Genomic DNA, 24,497 nt, shown 5'->3' with positions numbered 1-24,497 from the left:
CTCTGTTGTTGAGGAAGAAATATTTTCTCATATTGCAAACTGGATTTTAAGTACAGCATCTCTGTATTTTTTAAAGCGTAATATTCTTTCAGGAAGGTAAAAGAACAGTGAGCACTACAAAGAATTATTTACTAAGTCACTCATGATGTAAAATACTCAATAGTTCTTTTTTGTCAAAGATATCAACAGCTTTTTTGTTGATATCTTTTTTGTTAAAGATATCAACAGCTAGAGACTATGCTGCAAACACACCACTCTTGTTTCTTACAAATGTGTTAAGACCCCATCCAGTCTTCACAGAATGAGAGGAAAGAAGATGAAGCTTCATCTGAGCAAGGAAATCAAGGTTTTGGGCAGTCCACCATAAAAGAGAGTCTGTTTCCTTGCAAGGGGATCCCTCATAACTGCCTTCTACTCCCAGCTCTCTCTCTGAATAGCTTGGGAGTTGAAACTCCATGTAACAGTGGAGTTGTGTATTCAGGTTACATATGGACTCATTCATTTCTTTGCTAATATCTTGTCTGTTTTGTATGATATTACCTTCAGCCTTGCCCTTCCATTTCCAGAACATGTGTGTAATCAATGAATATACAGATATTATAATTAAGAAATATACAGGAAAGTTAAACAGGTTATTATGCTAAAGAAAAATGGATGGAAAGCTTACCCCTGTACTGAGCTTGCTGAGAAGACTCCAAAAGGAGCAGTCTCCAAAAGAGACCCTTCCCCATTTAAGTCAGCTCTTCAGATGGGGGTCTAGGAGAGGTAGAGCCAGGCTCCACCCCTTCTGGTAGCGCAGGAGAATTGTCTTCACCTGTGCTCCCAGGGCTGACTCATTGCTTGCCTCAGGTGTTCAATCAGAGGTTCAGGCTGTGATTCAGCAGTTCCCATACAAACAAGCAAAAGTAGTTCTTATGCAAACAAAATCAAAACCAGTGCATGCCACTCAGAGAAACCTACAGATCCCAAAGAGATGGAAATTAACTGAATTTAATTCAATCAGGAAACTAAAAAATGTGGACTTTGCTGGTTCTTTATTATTTTGACATTTATTTTAAATTGTGAGAAAAAAAAACCTAAGTTCATGTCTAGTCACGTTGTGCTTCTTTAAAGATGAAAATGAGATAAGACAATAAAAAGCATAAACATTGAGACTGCTGCTCACAGGAAGATGTTGAAAGCAACTGTTGTCTCTCCCTCTACTGCAGTTCGGCTGTTTTCAATTTTTAGCAAGAGGAATAACAGAAGCTTAACAGATGTGAATGCAAACCCATATTCACCATTAGTGCAACTTTTCACACAAGCACTTGGTTTGGGAACATGGACAAGTTTACAGTGCTGATGATTAAGAGACTTGCTCATAATTCTGAGTATTAAATAGATCATAGGAATGGTATGAAGGGTGCTTTCAGATGACAATCAAGTGGACTGTAACAAAACACTACAATTACAAACTAATGTTCAAACTTCAGCTTTCACAAACTAACCCCAGTGGCCTCAGACAACTACACTTGATTTACAACCACTCAAACACAGATTTCTGGTTCGTTTTCCTAAAAGGCAGCTCTTGCTCCTTGGCTTGGAGAGCAATGCAGAGCAACTGTTCATAGGGTTTGAGTCCCCTCTTGCACGCAGGGAGAGACGGAAGAAGATGAATTTGGAAATTAGTTACTCTCCCACTGCCTGATCTGTCCTAGAGGTAGAGGAAGTTTTATACAGGACTGCCTTTAGAACAGTGCAGAAAATGAGAAGCAACATATCAACATCCATCCAAAATTTAGATATAAAGGATAATTTCTACCTTTTCTGCTACACATGAGATGAAGAAACATTACATACCTTACTATTCAGAAAAATATGGTCAACCAAGATAGGATGGCAAAGAGAGGGACATATAATAGAGACAGATGTGTACCTTCAGTCAAGCACTTACTTTGGATTTCCAGCCCCTGGTTTCTTTCTCCGGAATATGTTGAGGAAAGTGTTGGACTTGCAAGGTGCCTTGCCATCCCCGACATGCATACGCACCACATCTGAGGTGGTGAAGGCACTGCGAACGTTCCTCTCGGGCTTGGCTATGATGATGTACATCTTAGGAGTGAACATGCACCCCAGGGCCACTGTCACACTCAGGCTCACTGCAAAACAAGTGGTGATGATCTTGTAGTTGCTCCCAAAATAGATAGGCACAAAAGCCAGCCAGATGATACAAGTGGTATACATGGTGAATGCAATGTACTTGGCCTCATTGAAATTGGCAGGCACATTGCGAGTCTTGAAGGCATAGTAAGTGCAGCTCATGATGAGGAGTCCATTGTAGCCCACGGGAGCCACGACACCCAAATTGCTGGTGTTGCAGATAAGGTAAACTTCCTTAATGCTGGGATAGGAGAGGATGGGCATCGGGGGCTCCAGGATGATCAGCGTGACCACCAGTGTCAACTGCACACTGATCAAAATGGAGGCAATGACCACTTGGGCCCACGCACTCATGAAGCGTGGCTTGCGGGTACAAATCTTCTTTTTGCTGCCTGCCAGAATGCGTGCAATGCGGTTGGTTTTGGTCACAAGGGCAGAATAGCACATGGCAGAAGAGAGACCCACCAGAAGGCGCTGGAGGTAGCAGGATATCGTGGTGGGTTTAGCAATAAGGGTGAAAGGGCAGACATAACCCAGAAAGATGCCAGCAAGGATTATGTAGCAGAGCTCCCGGCTGGAGGATTTGACAACAGGAGTGTCCCTGTAGAGCACAAAGATAAGGGTGACAAACATGGTGACCAGGATCCCCAGGCAGGAAAAGACCACAGCCACAATAGATTCTATATTGCTCCACTGAAGGTATTTTACAGGAATGGGTTCACAGCCTGCAGTGTACAGAAAAGAAACAGAATGTTAGAAAGTTATCTGCTTGAAGAGAGAACTTTTATTTCTGGCTTCCAGTATAATCCAAACATTAGCTTTTGCCTATATGTCATGGATTATTAAAACCACTTTACAAATGAGTGAACCACAACATAGGAAAGATTAGATGAAATATTTTCAAAAAATAGCCATCAGTTCTGAGTGAGTCAAACACTGGCTTATGATGCTACAAAGAGAAACGAGATTTACAAAATTTCTTCTAATATTCATTGGAAGACGTGCTGACAAGCCCAGCATACCAAAGGCAGGGCTGGAAACAGATCACAGACAAACACCACGAAAACTTCATTTCAATAGGGACAGGATTATTGCAGAATGGCAGCATTTAACCTCCCCAAGTTAATTTAATCTTTATCAAAATAAGAATAAAGAACAGTACATTTTTTCTGAAGGTGATTCTATAAGAAAAAAAGTATTTTTTTTTAACTCTGCCTTATTGCTGAATCTTAGTAAGGTCTTGATTTTGTTAAGAGAAAAGCCACACTCAGCCGTTCCATCCTCAGTATGGTGCATATCTGCAGAAATCATCCTGTATGAAAGCTTCTGACACCCAAATTCTTCTCAATCTAGGTACATCTTCCACGTGATGACAAAGAAAAATATTATCAATAATACTCATTAAAAAAAATGTAAAGTTGTCACTTTTAAATACAGAATAAATAAGTCGAGGTATAGATCAGGGCTGAGCAAACAATATTTTGTGTGATATCACTGTCAGAAAGAAAAGAAAAGGGTTTAGTTGAAATTATAAAAAAGATTAAAAAAAGAGTAAAAAAGTCAGCCTGAGGCAAAGTCCTGACATGGAAAATTTCTGCACAGACTTTTAATGTCTTCCAATGTCATTTGAAAGGAAAGAATGCCTTATCATTCTGAACTCTTTGTATCTAAAAGTACTGATCTGATTTAAATACAGGTAATGTTATGCATCGCCTGTAACATCAAGAACAATAAGAATGATGATACATGCATCTGGAAGTCATATTTTATAAGGAGAAGGAATTTTGCTCAGGATTCAGGCAGGTGGGGAGAAACTGTTCTTCCAACCAGTATTTTTGTGGTATTTTACTAGAATTAGGAGCCTCTAGCCACTGGCTGCAGCTGCCCAGGGTGGGAATTGGCTCTTAGTTTGATATAAAACTGAACTAACTGTTCCTTGATTAACGCATGCAAAGCTCTTTGCTTTAACAAGAAGCAAGTCGGTGGTTGCTGGAAGGCTTACATTTCAATGTGTGCTTAGCAATGTAAGCCATACTCATTTAGTCTCAAACAACATGTTCAGAGCCATAGCCCTGATTCAGCATGTGGGTAAGTATATTGATCGCTTTAAGCTTACCCAGTGCAAGGTTTTAGAAACCTGTTTTGTTGCATCAGTGCAATTCCTATGCAACGGCAAGCCCCAAGAGCCACATATGCTACAAACATTGCAAAAAAAAGTGCCTTCACTGCTTATATCAGCAAACAGTTGTTGGTTGTCAGCATCTGTGAAGGTGGATCATTTGCCAGCTAGGAGACAGTGGACTCAGGAAGCGTGTTGAGACAGGGGGAGGATACTCAGGAAACAGTATGCTTACAGAGTATATGTATTAAAAAAAATACTGAAAATTTTTAAGAGTAGATGATCAGTAGCAAAAGCTTCATTGTTAAAAGTTTCTAATAAAAAGCTGTTTGGTAGTCTTCATCTATTATTGTCCCTACAGTTTAACCATGAATCATTTCCCTGAGTAGAAAGCTAATCGATTTTCACTTCTTCTTCTTCTTTTTTTTTTTTAACTTTTTAAAATTATATTCATACTGCAAAACCAATACAACTCTCCAATATATTTTCTGAGGTCATTAAAGCATCCCAGGTAATTCATTTCATAATATTTCTATGAAAACTTCCTCTCCTATCTTGTTTTATTGCTTGTTTAATGTGAAGAAAACTGGGTTTACTAGCTTGATATTCACTGTTCTTATACAGCTTATGATCCATAAAGGATGGCCCTTCTTGGCACAAGACCTTAAGGTACTATTGTTAGTGACTATTTGTCACTAACAGGTTAAGTTAAAAATACAGTTTATGTTATTTATGGTGAGAAGTTCTTTATGTCTGCTAACTCCATTTTTAGGGGAACTAAACAAGAAAACATATTTTATATTTAAAAATAAAATTTAATATCAGGAAAGGAATGCTGAGCTGCATAGACTAGTTTCAAATGGAAAGAATGAGAACCTTGAAAAGCATGTCTTGGGAAACAGGTTAGTATGCAATTCACATTTCCTAAAAGGTCTAGTAATTTCAAAGTCTATCTGTAATGGAAAATTGTGAATAAAACTGCATACATGTTTAGCATTTATGATTTAAGGCAAAGGGAAATACTATCTGGAATGCAAAATGTTAATGTCTGTGTCTAGAATCTACAGTGACTGGAAGGGTATGAATACAACACAAAAAAAATTATAAAAACATATTTGATGCAAAAAAAAAAAGCTAGAAAGAAAAAGGAATTTCAAATTAAAAGGTTCCAGTGGAGATTCCAGCAAAGCCCAAAAGCCAGAGTTTGTCTAGCTGAATTTCCCTTTGCTAAAGGGTAGGATACTAGTAGTTTCTCTTCATAGCTTTGTAATTCCTACTGCAATTTGAGTAGATTATGAAGGGGTTAAAAAGAATATTTCCCCAGAGTGAATAAGCTGTACAGAAACAGTCTGCCATTTTGAGGTTCTCTAGGAAATCAGTTGATGGCTGTGCCATCATTTGACTGATGCTACTGCAGTTTTAGGACAGCAGAAGCCCAATCTCCTTGCTGAGAAGAAACACAAATCAGTAGGTCACTTACTGATTTCATTAAAAGTTAATAGATTGCAACATGCCCCTGAGATTTTTTCCAGTACTCTTGTTTTCTTCAACTCCTTTCAGCAGTGCCTGTCATTTTGACATGCCCCCTTTTGAGCTATTTTGGGCAACCATATTCATTCAAGTGCACATTGATCTCTCACCATGTTCTTGTTCTGCCTTATTGATTAAATAGAAGCTCCAGTTTCCTTCCCTGAATAGTAGATACAAACAATTCTGCAAACCTCCAAGACTAAAAGAGCATGGTTCTGATTTAACACTAGCAGACATGGGTGTCCTAGACAGTGGCATTGAATTTGATCTTTTACAGCAATCAAGATATATAAATCTATATGCTCTAGATTTTCTAGGGTTTAGAATAACAATATTTTTATCCACAACTCTGACCCTTATGGAAGTTATTTTTTAAAGATTCCTCTTCATACAGTCCATTTAAATGAAACTTGAAAGAACAGAATGATCACTGAGATCTCTGTATCCTGACAAGACTTGCTGACAGAGGTTCAATTGCACATCACAGTAAGAGAGGGAAAGGGACTGTTTGAGTCAGAGTTACGGGATGTAGACACACACACACACCTGGGACATGACCATTAGCTTATTTTCCATTTAAACAAAATAATACCCAAACCAACAAACACACAAACAAACAAAAACAAAAGAAAACAAAAAGGAACCCTAATGCAATAGGCAACAGCTCAATTTTTCCAGTTTTTTGTTTGTTTGTTTGTTTGTTTGTTTGTTTTGTAATTTATAATACATTTTTAGCTGGAGAAGTGGCCACTTTTCCCTTCCAGAAGAAATCTCCTGAAAGTTCATTTGGCTTCAGTGAATTTGCTTAATATCACTTTACCTATCTGTAGGCTGCAGCAACATTTAGTTGCCATGCAGTTATATTAAAGGAAAATAAATAAGTTGCACAGCTGTTCTTTAGCTACACAATCAGATAGTTTCTTTGACTATGATGCCCTGGCAGTGAAAATATGCAGATGCAACATGGGGCAAGGTCTTTACAAAGCAGCTTCCAAGGTCAAGGTGGTACTTCTCAGTGCATTACATCTGTTTCCTTGAGGTAATGGTTACTGCAAAGCTCAGAGCAGGTATTAGCAGTTCCCCCTAATGGGTACAAAATAAGAGAAAGACGCCATAGGATACGACTCATTTAAAGCATATACACAGGGAAGACAAGTTCTTGCTCTTCCTTTCCAAATTTTTCCTTTCTTTTGTCTGTCTTTCTTAGGATTATGTTGATTCTCCCTGTGGTGGTGGGTGCAGAGAGAATGATGTTTATACTAAAGGAAATTCTGATAGTTATTGAAAGCTCAGAAATTCCAAATGAAGTATTACTAATTGCATGATAGAATGAGCAGAAAGCGTATCAAGTCAATCTGACAATGATGCTCTGAGCTCTTGTGATTATCACTGCTAAAATTGCAGCAAATTCTGCTACGTTCATTAGTATTTTTAGCAGCTGTATTAATACTTATGTTAACTGAAAGGGAGGAACAGACAGAGTACATCATTTTATCTTGGTACAAATTTCACTATCTTTATTGTCACTGCTGTTGTATCGAGCCAAAAGATATAGCACATTTCAACTTGATGTGCCCTAGGATTGTGTTCAAGTTTTCTCCTTTAACATCTTTGCATGTTAATACCTTGCTCTTCAACACACACCATTCTTATTGTACCCTGTCAAAAGGGAACGCATTTTGAGGGACACCTCCCTACCTGTCAGTTCAGCATTCGGCCACCAGCCAAGTTCACAGGCTTTACAAGTGAATTCATCCTGAACAAATTCATTCTCTTTGCAAGCAGTGCAAATCCAGCAGCAGCTCACTTCTCCTTTCCTGATCACCTGAAATGCAAAACATACCCTCAGCAACAATCCTGTATAAGACAGCACAGAACTTCCCACAGTAAATACGTACTGTCTGCATTGTTTAAAATATGATAGGATTTCTGTGTGTGGGACATTGCAAACAATGACAAAACATTTGTCCTTATTCTGTATCTGCCTCTCTGTGCTAGCAATTGTGTTCAAGGATAATATCTTAGGATAATTTCATTTTGTTCTGTGCTGGTATTTGATATTGTGGTGTTCTTTCTTCCCTGAGTTTAAAATACAAAACCATTTTTTTGTTTTGGTACAGTGGCACAGTGTTACATTTCCAATCAAACTTGAGAGGAGGTTTAATCTGGGAGATAGTTCAGGTCAGTGAACACTTAATATCTTCTGCATAGTAAAAAGCCGTAAACAAAGTCAAAGGTTAGAACAAAGAGTGATTCATGCATTTACATATATATTGTTATTACATATATGCACAGATAGAAGCATAGGCACTCAAATTCTTATTTACAATTAAGTCTCTTTGGGGCTCACCACATCAGTGTAAATAGAAATTAAAATATGAGCAAATTAAAAATTAACCTAAAAAGGATATATTTTGTTCTAGTAGAAAATAAAATCAGTATGTGGTGACCAAGAACACGGTTCAGAGCAGCTCTTTTGGAGACAAATGTCCCTGAAAGCTGTATCTTTCTCTCATGTGAATGCTGCTAAATGCAGTGATCCAATGCTGAAAATTGCTTCCTCATCTTGGCTGCTAGTTTCACTAGATGGGGGATGCAAGAAAGGTTAAGGATATCTTGAGCTCCACCAAAGACTCTGCCTGTGTCAGAAAGGAGGAATTCAGCCTTCGCTCCAGGATCTTTGTATCCATCAATATGCAGAGTTAAGTGAAATAAAAGATTTTGCTTTATTAAATGATGAAATGATGGCTTTGTGGGCTTGTGTGTGTGTGTGTTAACATTTCCTCCTGCATTCTATGGAAATTTTCCAATAGATTTCAACAGGAGCTGAAGCTGGCATTTTGTATGCATGTTGTTTACATATATACACATACACAAACTGCTCAATCTCAAAAATAGAGAAAAGATGTTTTGGAGGGCAGTAAATACCAATACTTCTTCCCCTCCAGGTTTGATGGAGTATTTCACTAAGCCTTTGCCAAATAATCAATCATCAATTGCTAATAGTAGCAATATACAATTTAAAAGCTGCAAATATTCCTATTGTATGAAATTAACAAGAAAAAGCATTTCTAAGGTGATATTCCTGAATGGACTTCTTGCTGTTTTAAATCTACAACATCCATAATATTTTGATAGTGGTAGAACATGTCTTTATGTCATCCACACATGGCAGGTGGCAAAATATTTGTAGCATGATTCAGATGCTACTGTTTGTGATTTCGTTTTTGTTTCCATACCTTCTGTTGTGACCATGAGATATAAACAGGGCCTTTCTTTTTTTTTTCCTTTTTTCTTGTAGATGTTATTGTTGAAACAAAATACTGGATTCTCATGGGTTACATTATTTTAAGGATTTTTCCCCAAGCGAATCCCAGCCACTGACCATTGTAGACAATGACTAAATGAAAATTTTGTTCTTTCTCATACAAGGTGAAATTTAATTCAATCTTGTCATCCTGGAAGATTCTGTGTCATTAGAAAAGGCAGTTTTAGAAAGCATGGGCCTTTGTATGGGACACTAAGAACAAAATATTGATCTAAGAGTTCTTCTGTCCTTTTGGCTTTCTTATAGAAAAGGAAGTTCTAAGTAACACGTCCTTTGTCGTGATAGATGATTGCTTGAGTTTAGTGAAAGAGCACTGCCAGGTAATTCAGATTTTTATGGCAGAAAGTGTCTAGCACACACCTTAATCTGCCCCTTCAAGCAAGGCTCACTGCACACCGATCGCACCATTCCACTCTTGTTCATCTGAATCCTGTAGTCGTCAATGTTGAGGACCCCCTCGTGCCAAGTTCCAATGAGGACATAGTCATAGCGATTGGGCTCTATGTACTGCAGGTTCATAATGTCATACCTTCAAAGGAAGAAATAGAAAGAGAGTCACTGTCCTGCAGTATAAAGGATAAAATTTTACTGTGGACTAGAGTTCCTCAGAAACACCAAACACTTCAGGATTTGCAATAGAATCACAGTAAACAGCATCTCTTATTGCTAAGTTGTTATTGAGTGCCTGTCTCGTTTACAGTGGGTAAAAAAACCTATGTGTCCAGGAAGAACTGTACAACAAAGACAGCAAACTCTGCTAAAAATTCACATGTAAGCAATGTTTGGATGGTGTATTATTCAGCCATTTTTTCAGAATCATTAATATTCACTTGCTGGCTACATGTAGGCTGTCTGCAGTATAGCTCCTGCTGTGAACCCTGAAGTAGTCTTCCAGCAAAAATACCCTAACTAAACTGGTAAGTCATAAGCTAACTGTAGGCACTAGTTGCATTATCCAACTCAGTGAGATTGATGCGAAAAGTTAGCAATCCAGTTATGTGGGAGGTATGAACAGGAGAGGTAAAAGAGGGCTGCAAACCAGAATTCAGCTCTGGAGCTGAAAATCACAAAGCATTTTCTGTTTTACAGGTCTGGAATTTACTGCCTCGTTTTTCCTTACTGGATTTTCTCAAGACAGAAGATGCTTTAGTTTATAGTGAGTGTTGCCTATCTGTATTCACATTAAGAATAAAAGGTAAACAAAGTATGAGCTATAAATAAAACTGGAATGTTTGGTTCTGGGCAAACAGGGAGAAATATCCAATGATTTCTCTTTTCCCTGTTGAGGTTCAAATATGCAAAAATTATAACTCAGTTCTCAGAGAAAAGGTGCTAGAATTACTCTCTGGATGCCCAATTTTGTTAACTGAATCTATGAGATCTCTCTAGCGAGAGACAATTTTAAAAAATGTCTACTTAAAACTGTATTTAGATCTCGGTCTTGCAAATGTGCATGCTTAGACAACGTCGATGCCACTGCACAGATTCACTGCTCGCACTGGAAAAGGAACTCTCACTGCTGATTTCAACAGAGCTCCAAACAGGTGCAAAAAACAGCTCTGCAACTGTGTGGTTGGCAACTGGCTCTTAACTGAGGAGTTGCTAAGAGGAGGAGTAAATTTCAAAGTCATAGAAAACAATTCTTATTTCCCATCTCTTACAAAGGAATAACATAAAAACACATGCTTTTTTCAGCATAGCAAGAAGCAGTAACAGCAGGGTGCTTTATAATGTAGATTCAGTAAACAGGAGTAATTGAGCAGGAATGTACACGGCTCTTTCTAGCAAGCACAACCTACTTGGTTTTTAGGGTGACCTTGAATTAGACCAATACAAAACAACTTAATATGCGCTGGAAAATGAATACAGGAAGGAAAATAAAAGATTACTAAAACTTCACATTCCCTTAATGGAATTTTCAAGCCTACACAGATTGTTTTCTTTTCTACCAAAATATATTACGAGGCACAGAGTAACATTACAGTAACATCAGTCAAGAGCTGGAAAATTCAAGGATATGATTTTATTTTAGGTTGAAAGCCTATATATCTTGTATTTTCTGATAACACTGTTCCCTTTTCTATGAGTTATATGCCAAAGAATAAAGTATGAAGACTACAAGATCTTAGCAGTCTTGCATTTAACAAGTTGAGGACAGTGCTTGAAGCTTTGATACATAGCTTAAATTTTAAGTGGAAGAATACGATCTAACAAACACATTTGACAACTCCTGTCAAATGTCCTATTGTGTTTTACAGCCAGAGGTCTATGCAAATTGTCTCTGAGAAGTAAGTTTCTTCACAGTAGTCATAAGGTTACTATGTCTAGTAGACATATGAGAACAGACAAGACCTCAAGATGTTCTGTAATGAGATGCATAGATCTGTCCTCTGCCCCTTGCAAAGGTCCAAAAATGGATGTGGTGTGGACTCCTGCATCCCTCATTCCTTCTGCTGCTGTTCTGAGAATTCAGGTGACATGATTAGTTTTGAGAAAGTAAATGGGATGTACTCTGTAAATGTCAAAAGTTCAGCAATTTTATAAGCGTATTCTTAATAGCAGTAGAGGGAGCACATAGTGTTGTCTATTTTCCAGAGCTATATTCAGGTCATTTTTCCTAAAGGCAGTAAAATCAGTTAAGTGACTGCATTTGTGCCCCTCTGATACAGCTCTGCTTCACAGTTCTGCATAAATGTTCTCCAAAGAAAAGATTCCACACAAAGAAATAAACCTTTCAAAATTGCCTCATGACTTCAAATCTCATTTTGATAAAAGCTTGAAAGTATAAATTGAGCCTGAGATAGAAAAAAAAGAGTAAAGAGTTTTATCTAAACAAATGGTTAAGCTTTGCCAGAGCTGTAAGGGATTCAAAACAGAGAACTGTATGAATGCCAGGAAAACATAACTGTGGGCATCTCTACCTTTTCTAACCGTGATTAGTGTAAACAGGGGGGTTATGAGAGACTGTTGCTCAAAGAAACTCACAGATCTTGCTAACAATTGCTGTCTTCTGTGAGGGAACATTGCCTTATTACATCTTGTGGAGTTGATTTGTTTATATGATACAGTACCATAACCTCAAAAAAAACTTTTTGCATATTTACGATACCTTGCACTGGCATAGAAAAGCTGACAAACCAGGCAATTTCAGTTTGGTCAGTCTCTGACTTATTTAGATGCTGTATGCAATGTGTGGCTTTTCGTTTTGCTGAGGTATAAAATGATCTTTGGTTACATTCAGTGGTATGGCATATTCACTTGCCTAGAAACACATTTTCTTTGTAGGGCTGTGGCAACACCAATATGACTCTTGAGTCACATACATATGGGCATAAACTACTGCTGGAGTACAAAGATCCAATCTGCTTTTCAGATCACATTGCATATATACATCATCATTCATTAACATTATATCACCCATGTCACAAATACCACAGAATGATACAAGGATTACAGGATGAATAATAAGAAGATTGATTGAGCTTCCTTAACCAAACTGTGAAAATATAAACGATGAACAAAAATTACCTAAAATAACTAATCAAATTATAAATAGGTGAGGGAAGCAAAAAAAAAAAAGAACCATACCATAAACCAAGGAATAAATTCTGTCATCCTGGCCTATTCAAAAAATACCACAATATAATCTCTTCTATATTTTGAATTCAAGAACTATTTGTTATGATGAGAGTTGTGGAAATGCCCTCAGGTGACAAGAAAATAAAGAAGATTTGAGCTAAAATTGAAAAATTACATTTAACATCAATCTAAATATCTAAAAAGTAGACAAAAGTATGCAAATGCTTTTATGGAAATACAAAATGCATAATAAATTTAGAGTTATATTAAGCAGTACTTTCTCAGTGTTATCTAAACTATATGTGCTAAGATCTGATTTGTACATTTGCACTGAATGTATGAGTATGTGTAAGAATATAAGGAATTGCTTACCCATTAACTTCAAAATCTGACCTAGCTCATCTACACTTCAACTAAAAAAAATCTACAGTATGCAGTATTCAATGAGAAACAAGACCAAATTGACCAGCTTTTTCTTATTCTAAATGTAATAAGCAGTTTAAATGCATTTATTATGTGAATGCAGCAAGCAATAGAAAGAACATCAGTTTTGATAACAAAAGGTAGGAATAGATACAAGGGTTGCTTTAAGGTCACCGTGTCTTGCAGATATTCTTTGAAGGCTACAAACTCTTGTTTTCTAGAGCACTGCTTTTGTGCAGTGTTGGCACTCAGATGCATTTATGCAATAAGCCCAAAGATGGAGTGAGAGAGTCTTTTATAACACTTTAATAACTCAGTAGGAAAAGTAACTTAAATGAAGAAACCTCTGAGCAGAATTCTGTTAATAATGAATCATGCACCAGCAGCTGAATTATATTTATTTTAAATAAAAATAAATTCATCTGGGAGATGTCTCACTTAAAATAGTTGGACAGAGCCCACAAACCTAAGTGAAGAGGGAAAGATTTGTCAGCTGTCTTCCATGAGAGAAATCAAGGTGATGGCCAAGTCCACAAAGTTGCTGTCTCTCTCATCGCTTGGGTGCACACTGTGTCTTCTGGGGGATGGGGGGAGGAGCAGGAGGGGGCATTGACAGTAGCAACTACCACTGTCTGGAATCTACTGGACCCCACATGAGAGGAACACAGTACCTTCTAGCAAACACAATTAATTATCCTGCCTGACCTGTCTTTGAATTCTGAGACAGCTGAATTTATTTGAAACTAGTTAAGGAGAGCACACAGTAGTTCAGCAAGCAAAACTAAATACTTTCTGGCATGGATGCACTCTTGTGTCCTGGAGCACACGTAGCAGCTGAGTTCCAGTTGGAAAAGGTCTATATGCTTTATAGACCTAACTTTAAAATTTCAGCTAGCAAATGCTTTGTTAAACTCCAGTCACGTGTATTAGGCCTTATCCATAAAAAAGCCCTAGTGTTGAGTCCATTACTAACTCAGATACCAAAAATCTCTAAGATGCAGTCTGTCCTCTCCCAAAACACTAGAAATGTTACAACTCTTATCCCAACAGAAGCTGTAATTATCAATTTATCATGTGTTATCATCATTATTCCTTTCTACTAGTAAGACTCACCCAGATAACTCTGTTTCTGACTCAAGGTGTATTTGCTGCATGCTTTAGCAAAGCAGCCAAAGAAAATCAAACCAGTAGCAACACTCACATCGCAGTATCTGGTATAATACGTCGAGATGAAACTTTACCTTCCCGGGGCATCTCCCTTTTCATCAAACCAAACTTCTTCTCCAGAAACACCAACGAATGTTGACTTAAGGAGAAACTCCAAGAGTTTGCTGCCATCAATTGGCTTCATAGCATCACACAGCCCAACATGTCCTGGGCAAAGGGAATGATGCATGTTTTGGAGTCCATGAGCCATAGCATATATAGCATTGATGACGAATCCCATTTTACTGTCCTGAACATAGTTTTCTTCTAGGCTTTCATTACCTAAAATAGGAAAAATAAAAATATTATTACAAACATGAAAACAATGTGAAAATATGAAAAAGTGGTAAGAGATTAAAAGGCTTTTCTTAAAAGCTTTAGAAGTATAAACAAAATGTAAGAAGGGGATTAAATTTAGAGATATATTTGTCAGAAATCTTTAAATCATTGAAAGTGAAACTAAATGGCTTTAGAGAAAACCACAGCTTAATGAAATTGTCAGCCTTTTCTATTTTTTTCTCGAATTATCATTTTTCATTCTACTTACTTATGTTACTTATGCTAAAAAGGGTTAAACAGCTCAGCATCAGAAGGATGCAACTTTCTTAAAAGTTTGATTTTTCATCACACTTGAAGATTATTATTATTATTTTTTAATCTCTTAGCTTTGAGGGCCAGTATAGCAATGTCCTTCCCGTGGAAATAAGCAATCTGTGTAAACCAGCACCACTTCTCAAGTTATCGGAACTATTTATGTTAGCTGAAGTAGTAGAGAAGCCAATTGGTGTTTGCTACAGAAAGTCTAAGGAAGTTTGTAACACTAAAAGGCATTTTATGTAACTGCAGTTTAGAAGATCCGGCATGAGCAGACATGCAATTCTCTGTCCACTGACCAGGAACAATGAGGCAGTGAAGGCTTTCCTCTTGTGTCGGTTTTAGTTCTGATCTGCTGACGCTCAGGCCCTGCCAGAGGGTGCCATTTGTGGCTGCATCTCAAGCCAGAACCCGTGGGGGTCAGGCTGTCCCCTATTTCCTGTCACAAGCTGCTGGATGCTGTCAGTGCTAACCCTGAGTCACAGAGGCCCAAACCACATGGGTCCTGAGAGCTGGGGGAACAAGAAACCTCTCTGTTTTGTTTCCCTTCCCCTGAGTCATTCTCTCTCAATATGCTCCAAGTTGCAAGATGCTGCTATCTGTGGGCCTCCCACATTACTTGGTGTTAACAGGCGTTTGCAATCCAGTCTCTGGTACTTAGACACAGTAGCACCTTGTCTGCGCTAGGGAAGTAGGATGTGTGAGAGACAAGGTGTTAACTGACACTTCTCAAACCCGGGTTGGAGAAGGTAGCTGTCATTCTAATACAAAGAAAAGAGGAAAATCTACAAGTTCACAGAAACTTTCAAGTTAAAAAGCAGCTTCCTCTCCTAATGAAGATATTGTATGTCTTTCAAGCTAGACAATGAAGACATTCCTTACGTTCATCCTCGGGAAAAACTGATCTGGAAGGACTTCTCAGCTTCTTTGCTTTTGTCCACTGATTAGTCTCGTAGGACTAACACACTGTGAATTTACTACTCCTGCCTTCCTATAGGCAGGGAATGAATATGGTCTCCATCCTGATAGGACAGAGATGTGGAAAGATCCTGAGCTCAGCATTGCAGTTCTCTTTGTCGTGAAGCCTGTCAGTAGCAAATAGCTGAAGCGCTGACTGATAGGTCATGACACTCAACTGTTTTTTACCCAAGAATTTATTTCAGTTGCCTCCCTAATTTCTCAATTATTTTTAAAATGTATAGAAACATACACATCAGTGACCTTTGCAGGAGATAATGACAGTATCCATATACTTTTCCTGAGACAAATGTTCAGATGGCTGCCAGAAGTAGAAACTTAAATGTAGCAGAACTTGCCAATGTTTTGAAATGAGACTATTTTCTTCAAGTATGTGTTAACACAGCAAAGTATAGATTTGGTTTCTCATATTTCAATATAATATTCATACCTCCAAAGAGAATAAACATTTGATGGTGGGAGGATTTGCTTTTGAACAATTAGATGTGAGCATCTTGTTTGCTTTGAGGCTTGAAACACATAGTGTCCCATTGCAGAGATGACTGCTTTCCTGCATTTACAGAAATAGTCATACTTGAGTGAAAAGTAACATGCAAAGCCTAATCTGGTAATGAATTGTCCACATATCAGTAATACAAACTTCCCTATGTGTAAATAAGAGATTTTACAGTAAATTTTCCATGAGAAGTCATGCTTTACCTAAACTTAGTTTCCAGCTGGCAAAATCAAATTTATTTCATTTTCACCATCACAAGTTACTGATACACTTATGTATTTGAGCTTGTAAAAATTCACTTATGAGAATCAGTAGGAACTGGTCTTTTTAAACAAGGGAGATAATGTAATTATGTTAAGCCAAAGAAAAAACAGAGGCAATCAATGTTCAATTCAGTTTTCATAGAATAGCTGCTTAATAAATGCAAGAACTATATTTTGTTTGGTGCAGGGCTTCTCTGTAAAGCCGTTATTTTTCTTAAAAGGTCTTTGAAAAGTAACAGAGAAAAATAGAACTCTGGACTGAGAAATTTGTACTTTTCTTTCTCCTCTCATCCTCTGGAAAAAAAAAAAAAGAAAAAAAAAGTTCATTGATCTACAAAAGTACTCTGAACACTATGGTATATTAACATTTAAAACAGAAAAGTACTTTATTATCTTTCTTTTTTTTATTTTTGGGGGAGACCTTAGTTTTCATTAAGAAAAGAAAAATTGTAAGCTATGTGAGTACTGGATTAATTGAAGTCACTCAAATTAGGTCATTAACTTTTTGAATGACATTGAAGAATTCAGGTCTCCTACATTTCATGCTTATTTTTATATTGGATGCAGTGCAAATCTTTCTTTAGTCATTTCCTTTTAACAGTTCCTCAAAGCTTTGGGTCATTTTATTCTTTTTTTTTTTTATTTATTTCTTGTCAGTCATCCTATCAAAGATGAAAAAGAGAGATAAACTATGTAAAAATAAAAATAATTTTTTAACAACAACACTCTCTGGCTGTACACAAAAGAAAAATGCTCCCGACACTGCTAGAAATAGTAGCCTTAGAAGATGCAGAAGGACAGAACAAATTTCATGAAGTGATGCCTTTCCTTTCACTATAATGTGCCTCAAATGCAACTAATATTATCTTCAGGCAGGGACTTAGAAGGAGCTGAATGTAAAGCAACCATTAATATCTAGTGCCTTTTCTGTGAAGCAAGTATGGGGCTATCAGCATTTTTAAGAGCAGAGAGAGTACTCATACAAATCTCACCTAATCAACTGAAATTGAGAAAAACAATGCTATCAAAATTATAGCTAGAAGTGAACTAAACTTAGAGACATAAGGTAAAGGTAGAAAAACCTATGCTGATGTTCTCAACAAGAAATTAAGCAGAAAGGGCTTGTTGTTTGCAGTTCTCAGAAAGGTTAGGGAAGGAAGGAATATGGAATGGAAAGAAATGCAGAAACATTTTGGTTGAAGAATCAGATCAATAGCTAGCCAGTTGGTAAATTTTGAACAAACACACACGTTTGATAAAGAACACAGTCTGTTCACAGATGACTCTTGATTAAAATAAAAGCCAAAATCTGTTGAATAAAATTATTATAAATGATAATTTCTGAATTAGGCAGATATTTTTTCCTTTTTTTTCTTTTTTTTTTTTCAGACCTCCAAACAAACTGAACATTTAATGTCACGTGATTTTTTGCATTGGTTCCATTTGACCTATTATGAAAGTAATCATCTTTTCTGACAGTTCTGAAAAAGGGCTGAAGGTCTTAGAAATAGTACACATTCCCTTCCTTAATTGTAGTGATCAGTCCTAGGATTGAAATGCTTTCTGGGTATGCAATATGAGATTTTAGCTTTGTTGCCAGCAGCCTGGTGATGGGCTACATTCAGTAAAGTGCTCATTTAAACAAATAAATTGTTGTGGAAAAATAACTAGGACTAAATTTCCCAGGAATGTTGAAAAAAAGAAAACTGCCATACTTGGTCTGTGTGCACAATAGCCTGGTGCAAAGCCATGCCAGAGAGAGATGAGTGTTCCCCACAAGAGGATGCCAGGGGGTAGAGCACAGATTATACTACATACTAGTAGAGTAGCACCTAGGCTTGCAAAAAAATTTCCCTTCTTATTGAAGAAACCAGGAATGCAGATTTCCTGCCCTCTCTTAGTTTCAATGTGCACTGCTTTAAGTGACTTGGAGCAAACATGTCCATCTGGCTCTGTACAAATCTGTGCAGAGATATGCTAGTGATATGACATGCCCTTGGAAAAAAAAAACAAAAACAAAAACAAAAAGAAACAGAAGTTACATATCTTGCAGTGTCCCACATTACAGAAGGCCTGACAAATTTGGACCACAGCAAATTTGTGTCATAGGATCTTGCAGGGAGAAGGGCAGAAAGCCAATATCTGTCCTGAATGATCATTTCAAATCTCGGTCACTAGAAGTAGCAGCTATACAGATTATTTTGGTAATGAAATGGCACATGAAAAGTGATGAACAAACTGAGATCATTTTGTAAAATTTGGGATACTTGGCTCCTTGGAAATATTAGGGCTCTTTTATTTGGATGCATGACCTGCTTATAGCTTTACCTTTGGATGTATAGGAGAGAAAATGCAACCAATTCTACATTTCTCTCTTGTCATCAAATCTTTGAATTTTTTTTCATCTATCAGAATTATTCAACGTTAAAAACAAAAACAAAAAAGAACATATTATGATGAGCCAAAATAAGATTCTATTAAACGAATTTTGAAAAAGGCTTATTTTTCTAAGCTCATTTAGCGTTACACTTTCAGGTATTTTACAAATATTGCCAGTTCTTTCATTCTTACACACTGTTTATGTTATCTAACATCTCTTATCTAACAACAAAGATGACAACATAATTATTTAACAAATTTCACCTTAAGGCATTGCAAAATAAGTACCACAGATTATAATGCCTCTAAATGCAATTAGTACAAACATGATATGTTCACAACCTGCACAGTAAATGGCTTGTTCTCTTCATACTATTTTTTAAAAAACAAATGCATTCTGTTCATTAATATTATATGGCAATGGAATCTGAATAAAATCCTCGTCTCTTGATGACTCTTGTTGACTCTGCTGCACTCAGTATGTCCAAATGTAGTCAGAGGTAAAAAGTTAGATTCATAAAAGTTCTCTGTTGTTTATGAAAACATCCAAACACCCACCTCTTTCAGCCCACAATCAAGTAAGCATTGAGAGGAATTACTAAATTTGTCTTTTTAGAATTAACTTCTAGTTATCCAAACAACTCGAACTGTATCTGCCTGCTTATGAAAGTGAAGCCAGGAAATGCTACCGAGTGACCAGAACAAGGAACTACAGATGAGGGCTGTAGGCTTTGCTTGTACTTTTCTCGAAGTCTATGCAAGCTAATGTGACTGCCAAAATATTGTGGAAAAGTTATTTCTTTTCATAGAATCATGGCCTCAGTTGAAAAGGACCACAAAGATCATCTAGTTTCAACCCCCCTGCCACAGGCAGGATTGCTAACTACTAGTCCAGGCTTATCTGCAAAAGCAGATAAGAAATAAAAAGGCTTTGTCTCAATCTGAATTAAAATATGATTTCTTTTCATTCACTTTCATGAGACAGAATGATAGACTGAAAAATTTGTCACTGATCACAGCAAGTGTTTCATTTAACCTACAACAAACAATCCCATCATGCTAAATCATTTTTCTACCCCAGGAAAACAGCTCTTTTATTGTTTTCCAACAAAGGCAGATCATGTAATGGTCACTACCCACTTCAGTGTATCTTTGCTGCAGGGAGGCAAGTTCAAGAAGCAGCTACATACAGAGATGAGAGGGTCTTGACTGACAGCACACACAAGAGAGATGGTAGAAGATCTATCAAAAGGACATAAGATAAAAGAAGAACTTGATTCCCATTGTAATGTGAACTATTTGCTTGATTAGATGCAACTCTAATGCTAAGGCAAGTGTGAGGAAGGATGTATTTTTTAAGAAAAGGGATTTTCCCTAACTGCCTCCTGAGCATCATGTCACTAATCTGTACAAAACAATGCTGTGCTTTCTGTAGAACAGCAGGTGGCTCTGCCATTTGGCAAGAATAGTGAAATCTTTCACTGGGGCGGATAAAGGTAAGCAATATCTGGTATGGATTCTACACCAGATTTGAAAACACACTGATAAACATTTCAAATTGTACAGTACTTGTAAAGCAATAAATGGAGTTCAGGGTTGCAGACTTCATTTTCAGGATGTCATTAAATCAAAAAGGTTCGATTTCCATTCTTCAAATGTTTTGTTTTGTTTGTGTTGTTTTGTGTTGTTTTTTTGTTTTTTTGTTTTTAATTTTCCCAAGCAAAGAGATTCTATTCATGCAATTATATTTGATGCACTTTTTCCCCGAAAAGTAAGGAGATAATCCCTGTTAGCAGTTGAGACACTCTTCTATTTTCTTTCTGAGTGCAAGGTAATCTATGGGTATCCCAGAGATTACTGCTACTTCTGATGAATGCTGCTTTTTAATGAGATTGTTTTACTGAAATCTTAGATAATACTGCAGGGAGAAGTTAAAGCAATTCAAAGGGTGGGCATTCAGCAGAAGCTCCTCACATCTTTTTTCCTCTAGATTCTCTACTGAAGGCATTAACTGGATGCTTACTGCAGCAGCACTTGCATGCAAGTTGTTATATATTTTCACTAGTAAGGTAAGACAAATAACTAATGACTCTTCCTCTCCCAGGAAAGAAACAGATTGCATAAATATGAGAGGCTGTCCTTTCCTTACTTTTATCTACATTTCTTTCACAGATGACAATTCAGTGGCTAAAGAAAGCCAAAATATTAATTCAAAATATTAATTAAGAGACACAGCTTTCCAATCATTCCAGGTGTCTAACTTTAGAAGATCAGTTCCCTTTTTAGATACACTATACACATACACCCCCTGTGTCTTCAGCTTTCATGCCTGTTTTTGTGAGGATATCACTAGTCCTTCAGTGTTCAAAAATATGTGTATTCCTTTTGTCTCTCTCTGTGTGTTGGAAGCAGTAGGGAAATCTGTAATTAATTTTAATTTCTTGGTTCTCCATATCATATTATGTAAGCACATTGGGGCTTTAAGAGCTTAGCGTCAAAGACTCTAGAATGAGGTTGGCATAGAAAAATACAGCAATGCCACGGTAAAGCTGAAATATTATGAGTGGAAATGACTATGCAAGCTGAGTATGACTGTGACTATGCATACTCATTAATCAGGGGTCAGAGAGTCTCAGAGACACTAGGCTTTAGGCAGGAGAAAAGGAAATCAGCAGTGCTGCCAACACTGAGCCATGCTGAACTCATGGATCCAGACCACACACAAAACAAAATTTGCTTAGCAGACAAAGCTCCCCTCCTTGCCCTTTCTGCTTCTCTCCACAGACTTTCAGACTCTCACACAAACATATGACTTCAGGAAAAGAAGATTTAAAATGTAAACACTACGTGATAATGCACATAACTCATGTTCACAGTGTGGGAGACAACAAAACTGTGTTCAAATGTGCCAGCACCTCAAAGAGCACAGAGCTTTCTTTTACATCTCCTTTCTACTTATGCAAGGACATAAGCAAGGGATGAGACTGTCATTTCCCAAAGGCTGGCTGAGATTCACATCAATGAGAAAAGGGGGCATGCCTGATATTTGTACTGTAGGCGTTCGGGAAACTTTGGAATGTTACGGGGCAGGACCTCCCCTGGCACGTCAGTAGTAGATAAGAGTAGGTGACACCCAAGAGAAGCGGTAACAAAGTAGAGACACTATAAGTAGAAGTGTAGGATGCAATAAAATCGCCATTTTTCAGCATGCCATGTTGAGTCTGGTTGTGCTGTTATTGGCCCCTGAGCTGGGATAGGCTAGGTTCACTGAGGAGAGCCACACTCATCGGTACCCGATGCAACACTGTACATGACACCGCTTGGGTGAGCAGGACAGCATGTCTGGGTGAGATTTTATGTATTGTGCAGTGCTGCAGCCCTTCTCCAGATTCAGGAGAGGCGAGAGAGGAGCTGGAGACCTTTGAGAAGTGTGACGTTGGCAGCATCCTGTCACTGGAGAGGGAAACAGACCTGTAGTGAATAGAATTTCCTTATCCCTTCCCCTGTAGTTCTACATTGCCTATTCTCTCGTGTTGATTGGCAGTAAAAGAAAAGGACTCAGAGGGAAATGTAACACTGTACTGTACCTAAAAATCGTACTAACGAATGTCAGCAACCTCCAGAGAGGCCTGACTTCAGCAAGGTGGAGCTTCATACCATTACAGGGTTATCCATGATCTGCAGACTGTCCACACACACATTTGTAACTTGTTAGTAAGAGTCAAAAGAAAGTGTCACAGTTGAAAAGCTGCATGGATATCTGCCTACAGAAAATGTTTACAGGAAAAGAAAGAGGAACAGGAAACTGGACAACAAGGAGAGAACTTTCAGTACAAGTTAATGTGTATGGCATGTGGTATGTAGGTCTTGGTCTAAGTATTATTTTTTCATTATTTCTTTATTTTGGAATTAATAGACTGGAAAGAAAAAAAAAAAGAGGAAAAAAAACCCTCTTCCTATTTGAGATGGATCTGTTTCTGTATCTTGGACTCCCATGCAAACACGTGTCACATTTTTCAGTATCAGTTCAAATGGTTTGAAAGAAGCATCACTTTGTACATACAGGTCATCCTTTTAAGGGTTGCCTTCATACATTAAATTGAGGCTATACAGAAGGCTGCAATAATGTACGGAAAATTATGAACTTACATTATTATGTGCATTCTAATGAAGAAGATTGGAATTAGTTCTATCATAAACAGAGTAAGTAAAGATTTATTTAATCTACTTTATGGTCAGAAGAACTTCTGTATCTCACTGCTACCTTGTAGAAATTCATTCTGAAATAAAATATTATCATCTTAAGACTTATGGAACTGACCAAGAATCTGGAATGAAATGACAGTGGCTTATTAGTACCTAAGGTCAAATATCCAAATGTAATGAACGGTCGAATTTTTAAGCTAGAAATCAGTAAAATTCTACTTGTGATTCTGAACTTGGGGAATCTATCAAATTGAAGCAGTTTAACCTTAAATTCTACTCTCACTCTCATTAGAACACTAAGTTTGTGCCTTTTCATAACATTAAATGACATGTTTAATCCAGAAATATGCAGCAAAGGAGATAAATTGAAGTGATTCCATTGTCTTTCTTAGAGACATAGTAATTATTGTGAGAGCTTGACAAATAATTATTATGATTAATTTTGTTTTTCTTGAAAGCTGGGCTGCATACAAACTGCCTGTAAAATGACCACAAAATGTTCTATCATTTATTTGAGATTATTATTTAACTTCTACAGCAAGTCATTAATTCTCAGATCCTATTTTAATTAGAAATGAATATTTCATCTTATAAACAGGAATAATATATGCCTGCAGATTTTTGTTGTTGTTGTTCCCTGATTGAATGGCTTGTACGTGTAATCAGCAAAGACACTGATTTCAAATCCAGATATAGCATCTGATATCCATCTTATTTTTTCGTTAGCTAAAATTTAATGCCAACAAAGCTCAGTCTTTGTGTTTGAAGGATGTAGGCAATAACATGATTATTTTAATGGAAGATTCAAAATGGCATGAACGGAAAGGAGGGCTTTTACCCTGTCTGATCCTGAACAGGCCATATTCCAATCTGGCACTGCAATACCCCCATCTCAAGTTACTCTTTGACAGTTTTTTCTTTGTTTGTTTCAATTCTTTTCCTCTGTTCCCTTGCTTGGAAATATGATAACAGGGAATTCGATTTGTTACTGCTACTGCATATTCTATATCTTCTTCTATCATTCTCAGTCCATTCACAAACTCTCCCTAAGCCCCTTTTTGAGATTTTGCAGTGTTCTACAAATGCCCTCAGAGTGCTCTCAAAGACTCAGGCACCATTTAAATATGATTGGTTATAATTGCAGTGACGTTGTTTTTCTTGCGTTCTTTACAAATTGATTAAGCTAACTTCTTCCTCCAGTGTCATCCTGGATACAGATCCCGTTTCTCTAAAGGCAGGATTTCACAGAGAACATTT

At 37.3% G+C, this 24,497-nt stretch overlaps 1 protein-coding gene across 5 annotated transcripts in view; it reads right to left on the bottom strand.

Moving 5' to 3' along the window:
* The window catches only part of GRM1 (glutamate metabotropic receptor 1), a 177,264-nt gene that overhangs the window by 26,539 nt on the left and 126,228 nt on the right, over window positions 1-24,497 (bottom strand). For all 5 annotated transcript variants that reach the window (XM_031552453.1, XM_010707147.2, XM_031552454.1 and 2 more), the window contains exons 4-7: window positions 14,360-14,606; window positions 9,477-9,645; window positions 7,487-7,613; window positions 1,934-2,864 (exon numbers count right to left, since the gene is read on the bottom strand). In XM_031552453.1, coding sequence (XP_031408313.1) covers window positions 1,934-2,864; window positions 7,487-7,613; window positions 9,477-9,645; window positions 14,360-14,606 — 1,474 coding nt within the window. The remainder of the gene's footprint in view (window positions 1-1,933; window positions 2,865-7,486; window positions 7,614-9,476; window positions 9,646-14,359; window positions 14,607-24,497) is intronic.

This window comes from Meleagris gallopavo, chromosome 2 (assembly GCF_000146605.3).
Source record: "Meleagris gallopavo isolate NT-WF06-2002-E0010 breed Aviagen turkey brand Nicholas breeding stock chromosome 2, Turkey_5.1, whole genome shotgun sequence".
In the NCBI taxonomy this organism is placed as follows: Eukaryota; Metazoa; Chordata; class Aves; order Galliformes; family Phasianidae; genus Meleagris; species Meleagris gallopavo.
The sequence above is the reverse complement of the archived record's forward strand: the minus strand, read 5'-3'. Positions and strand labels throughout refer to the sequence as shown.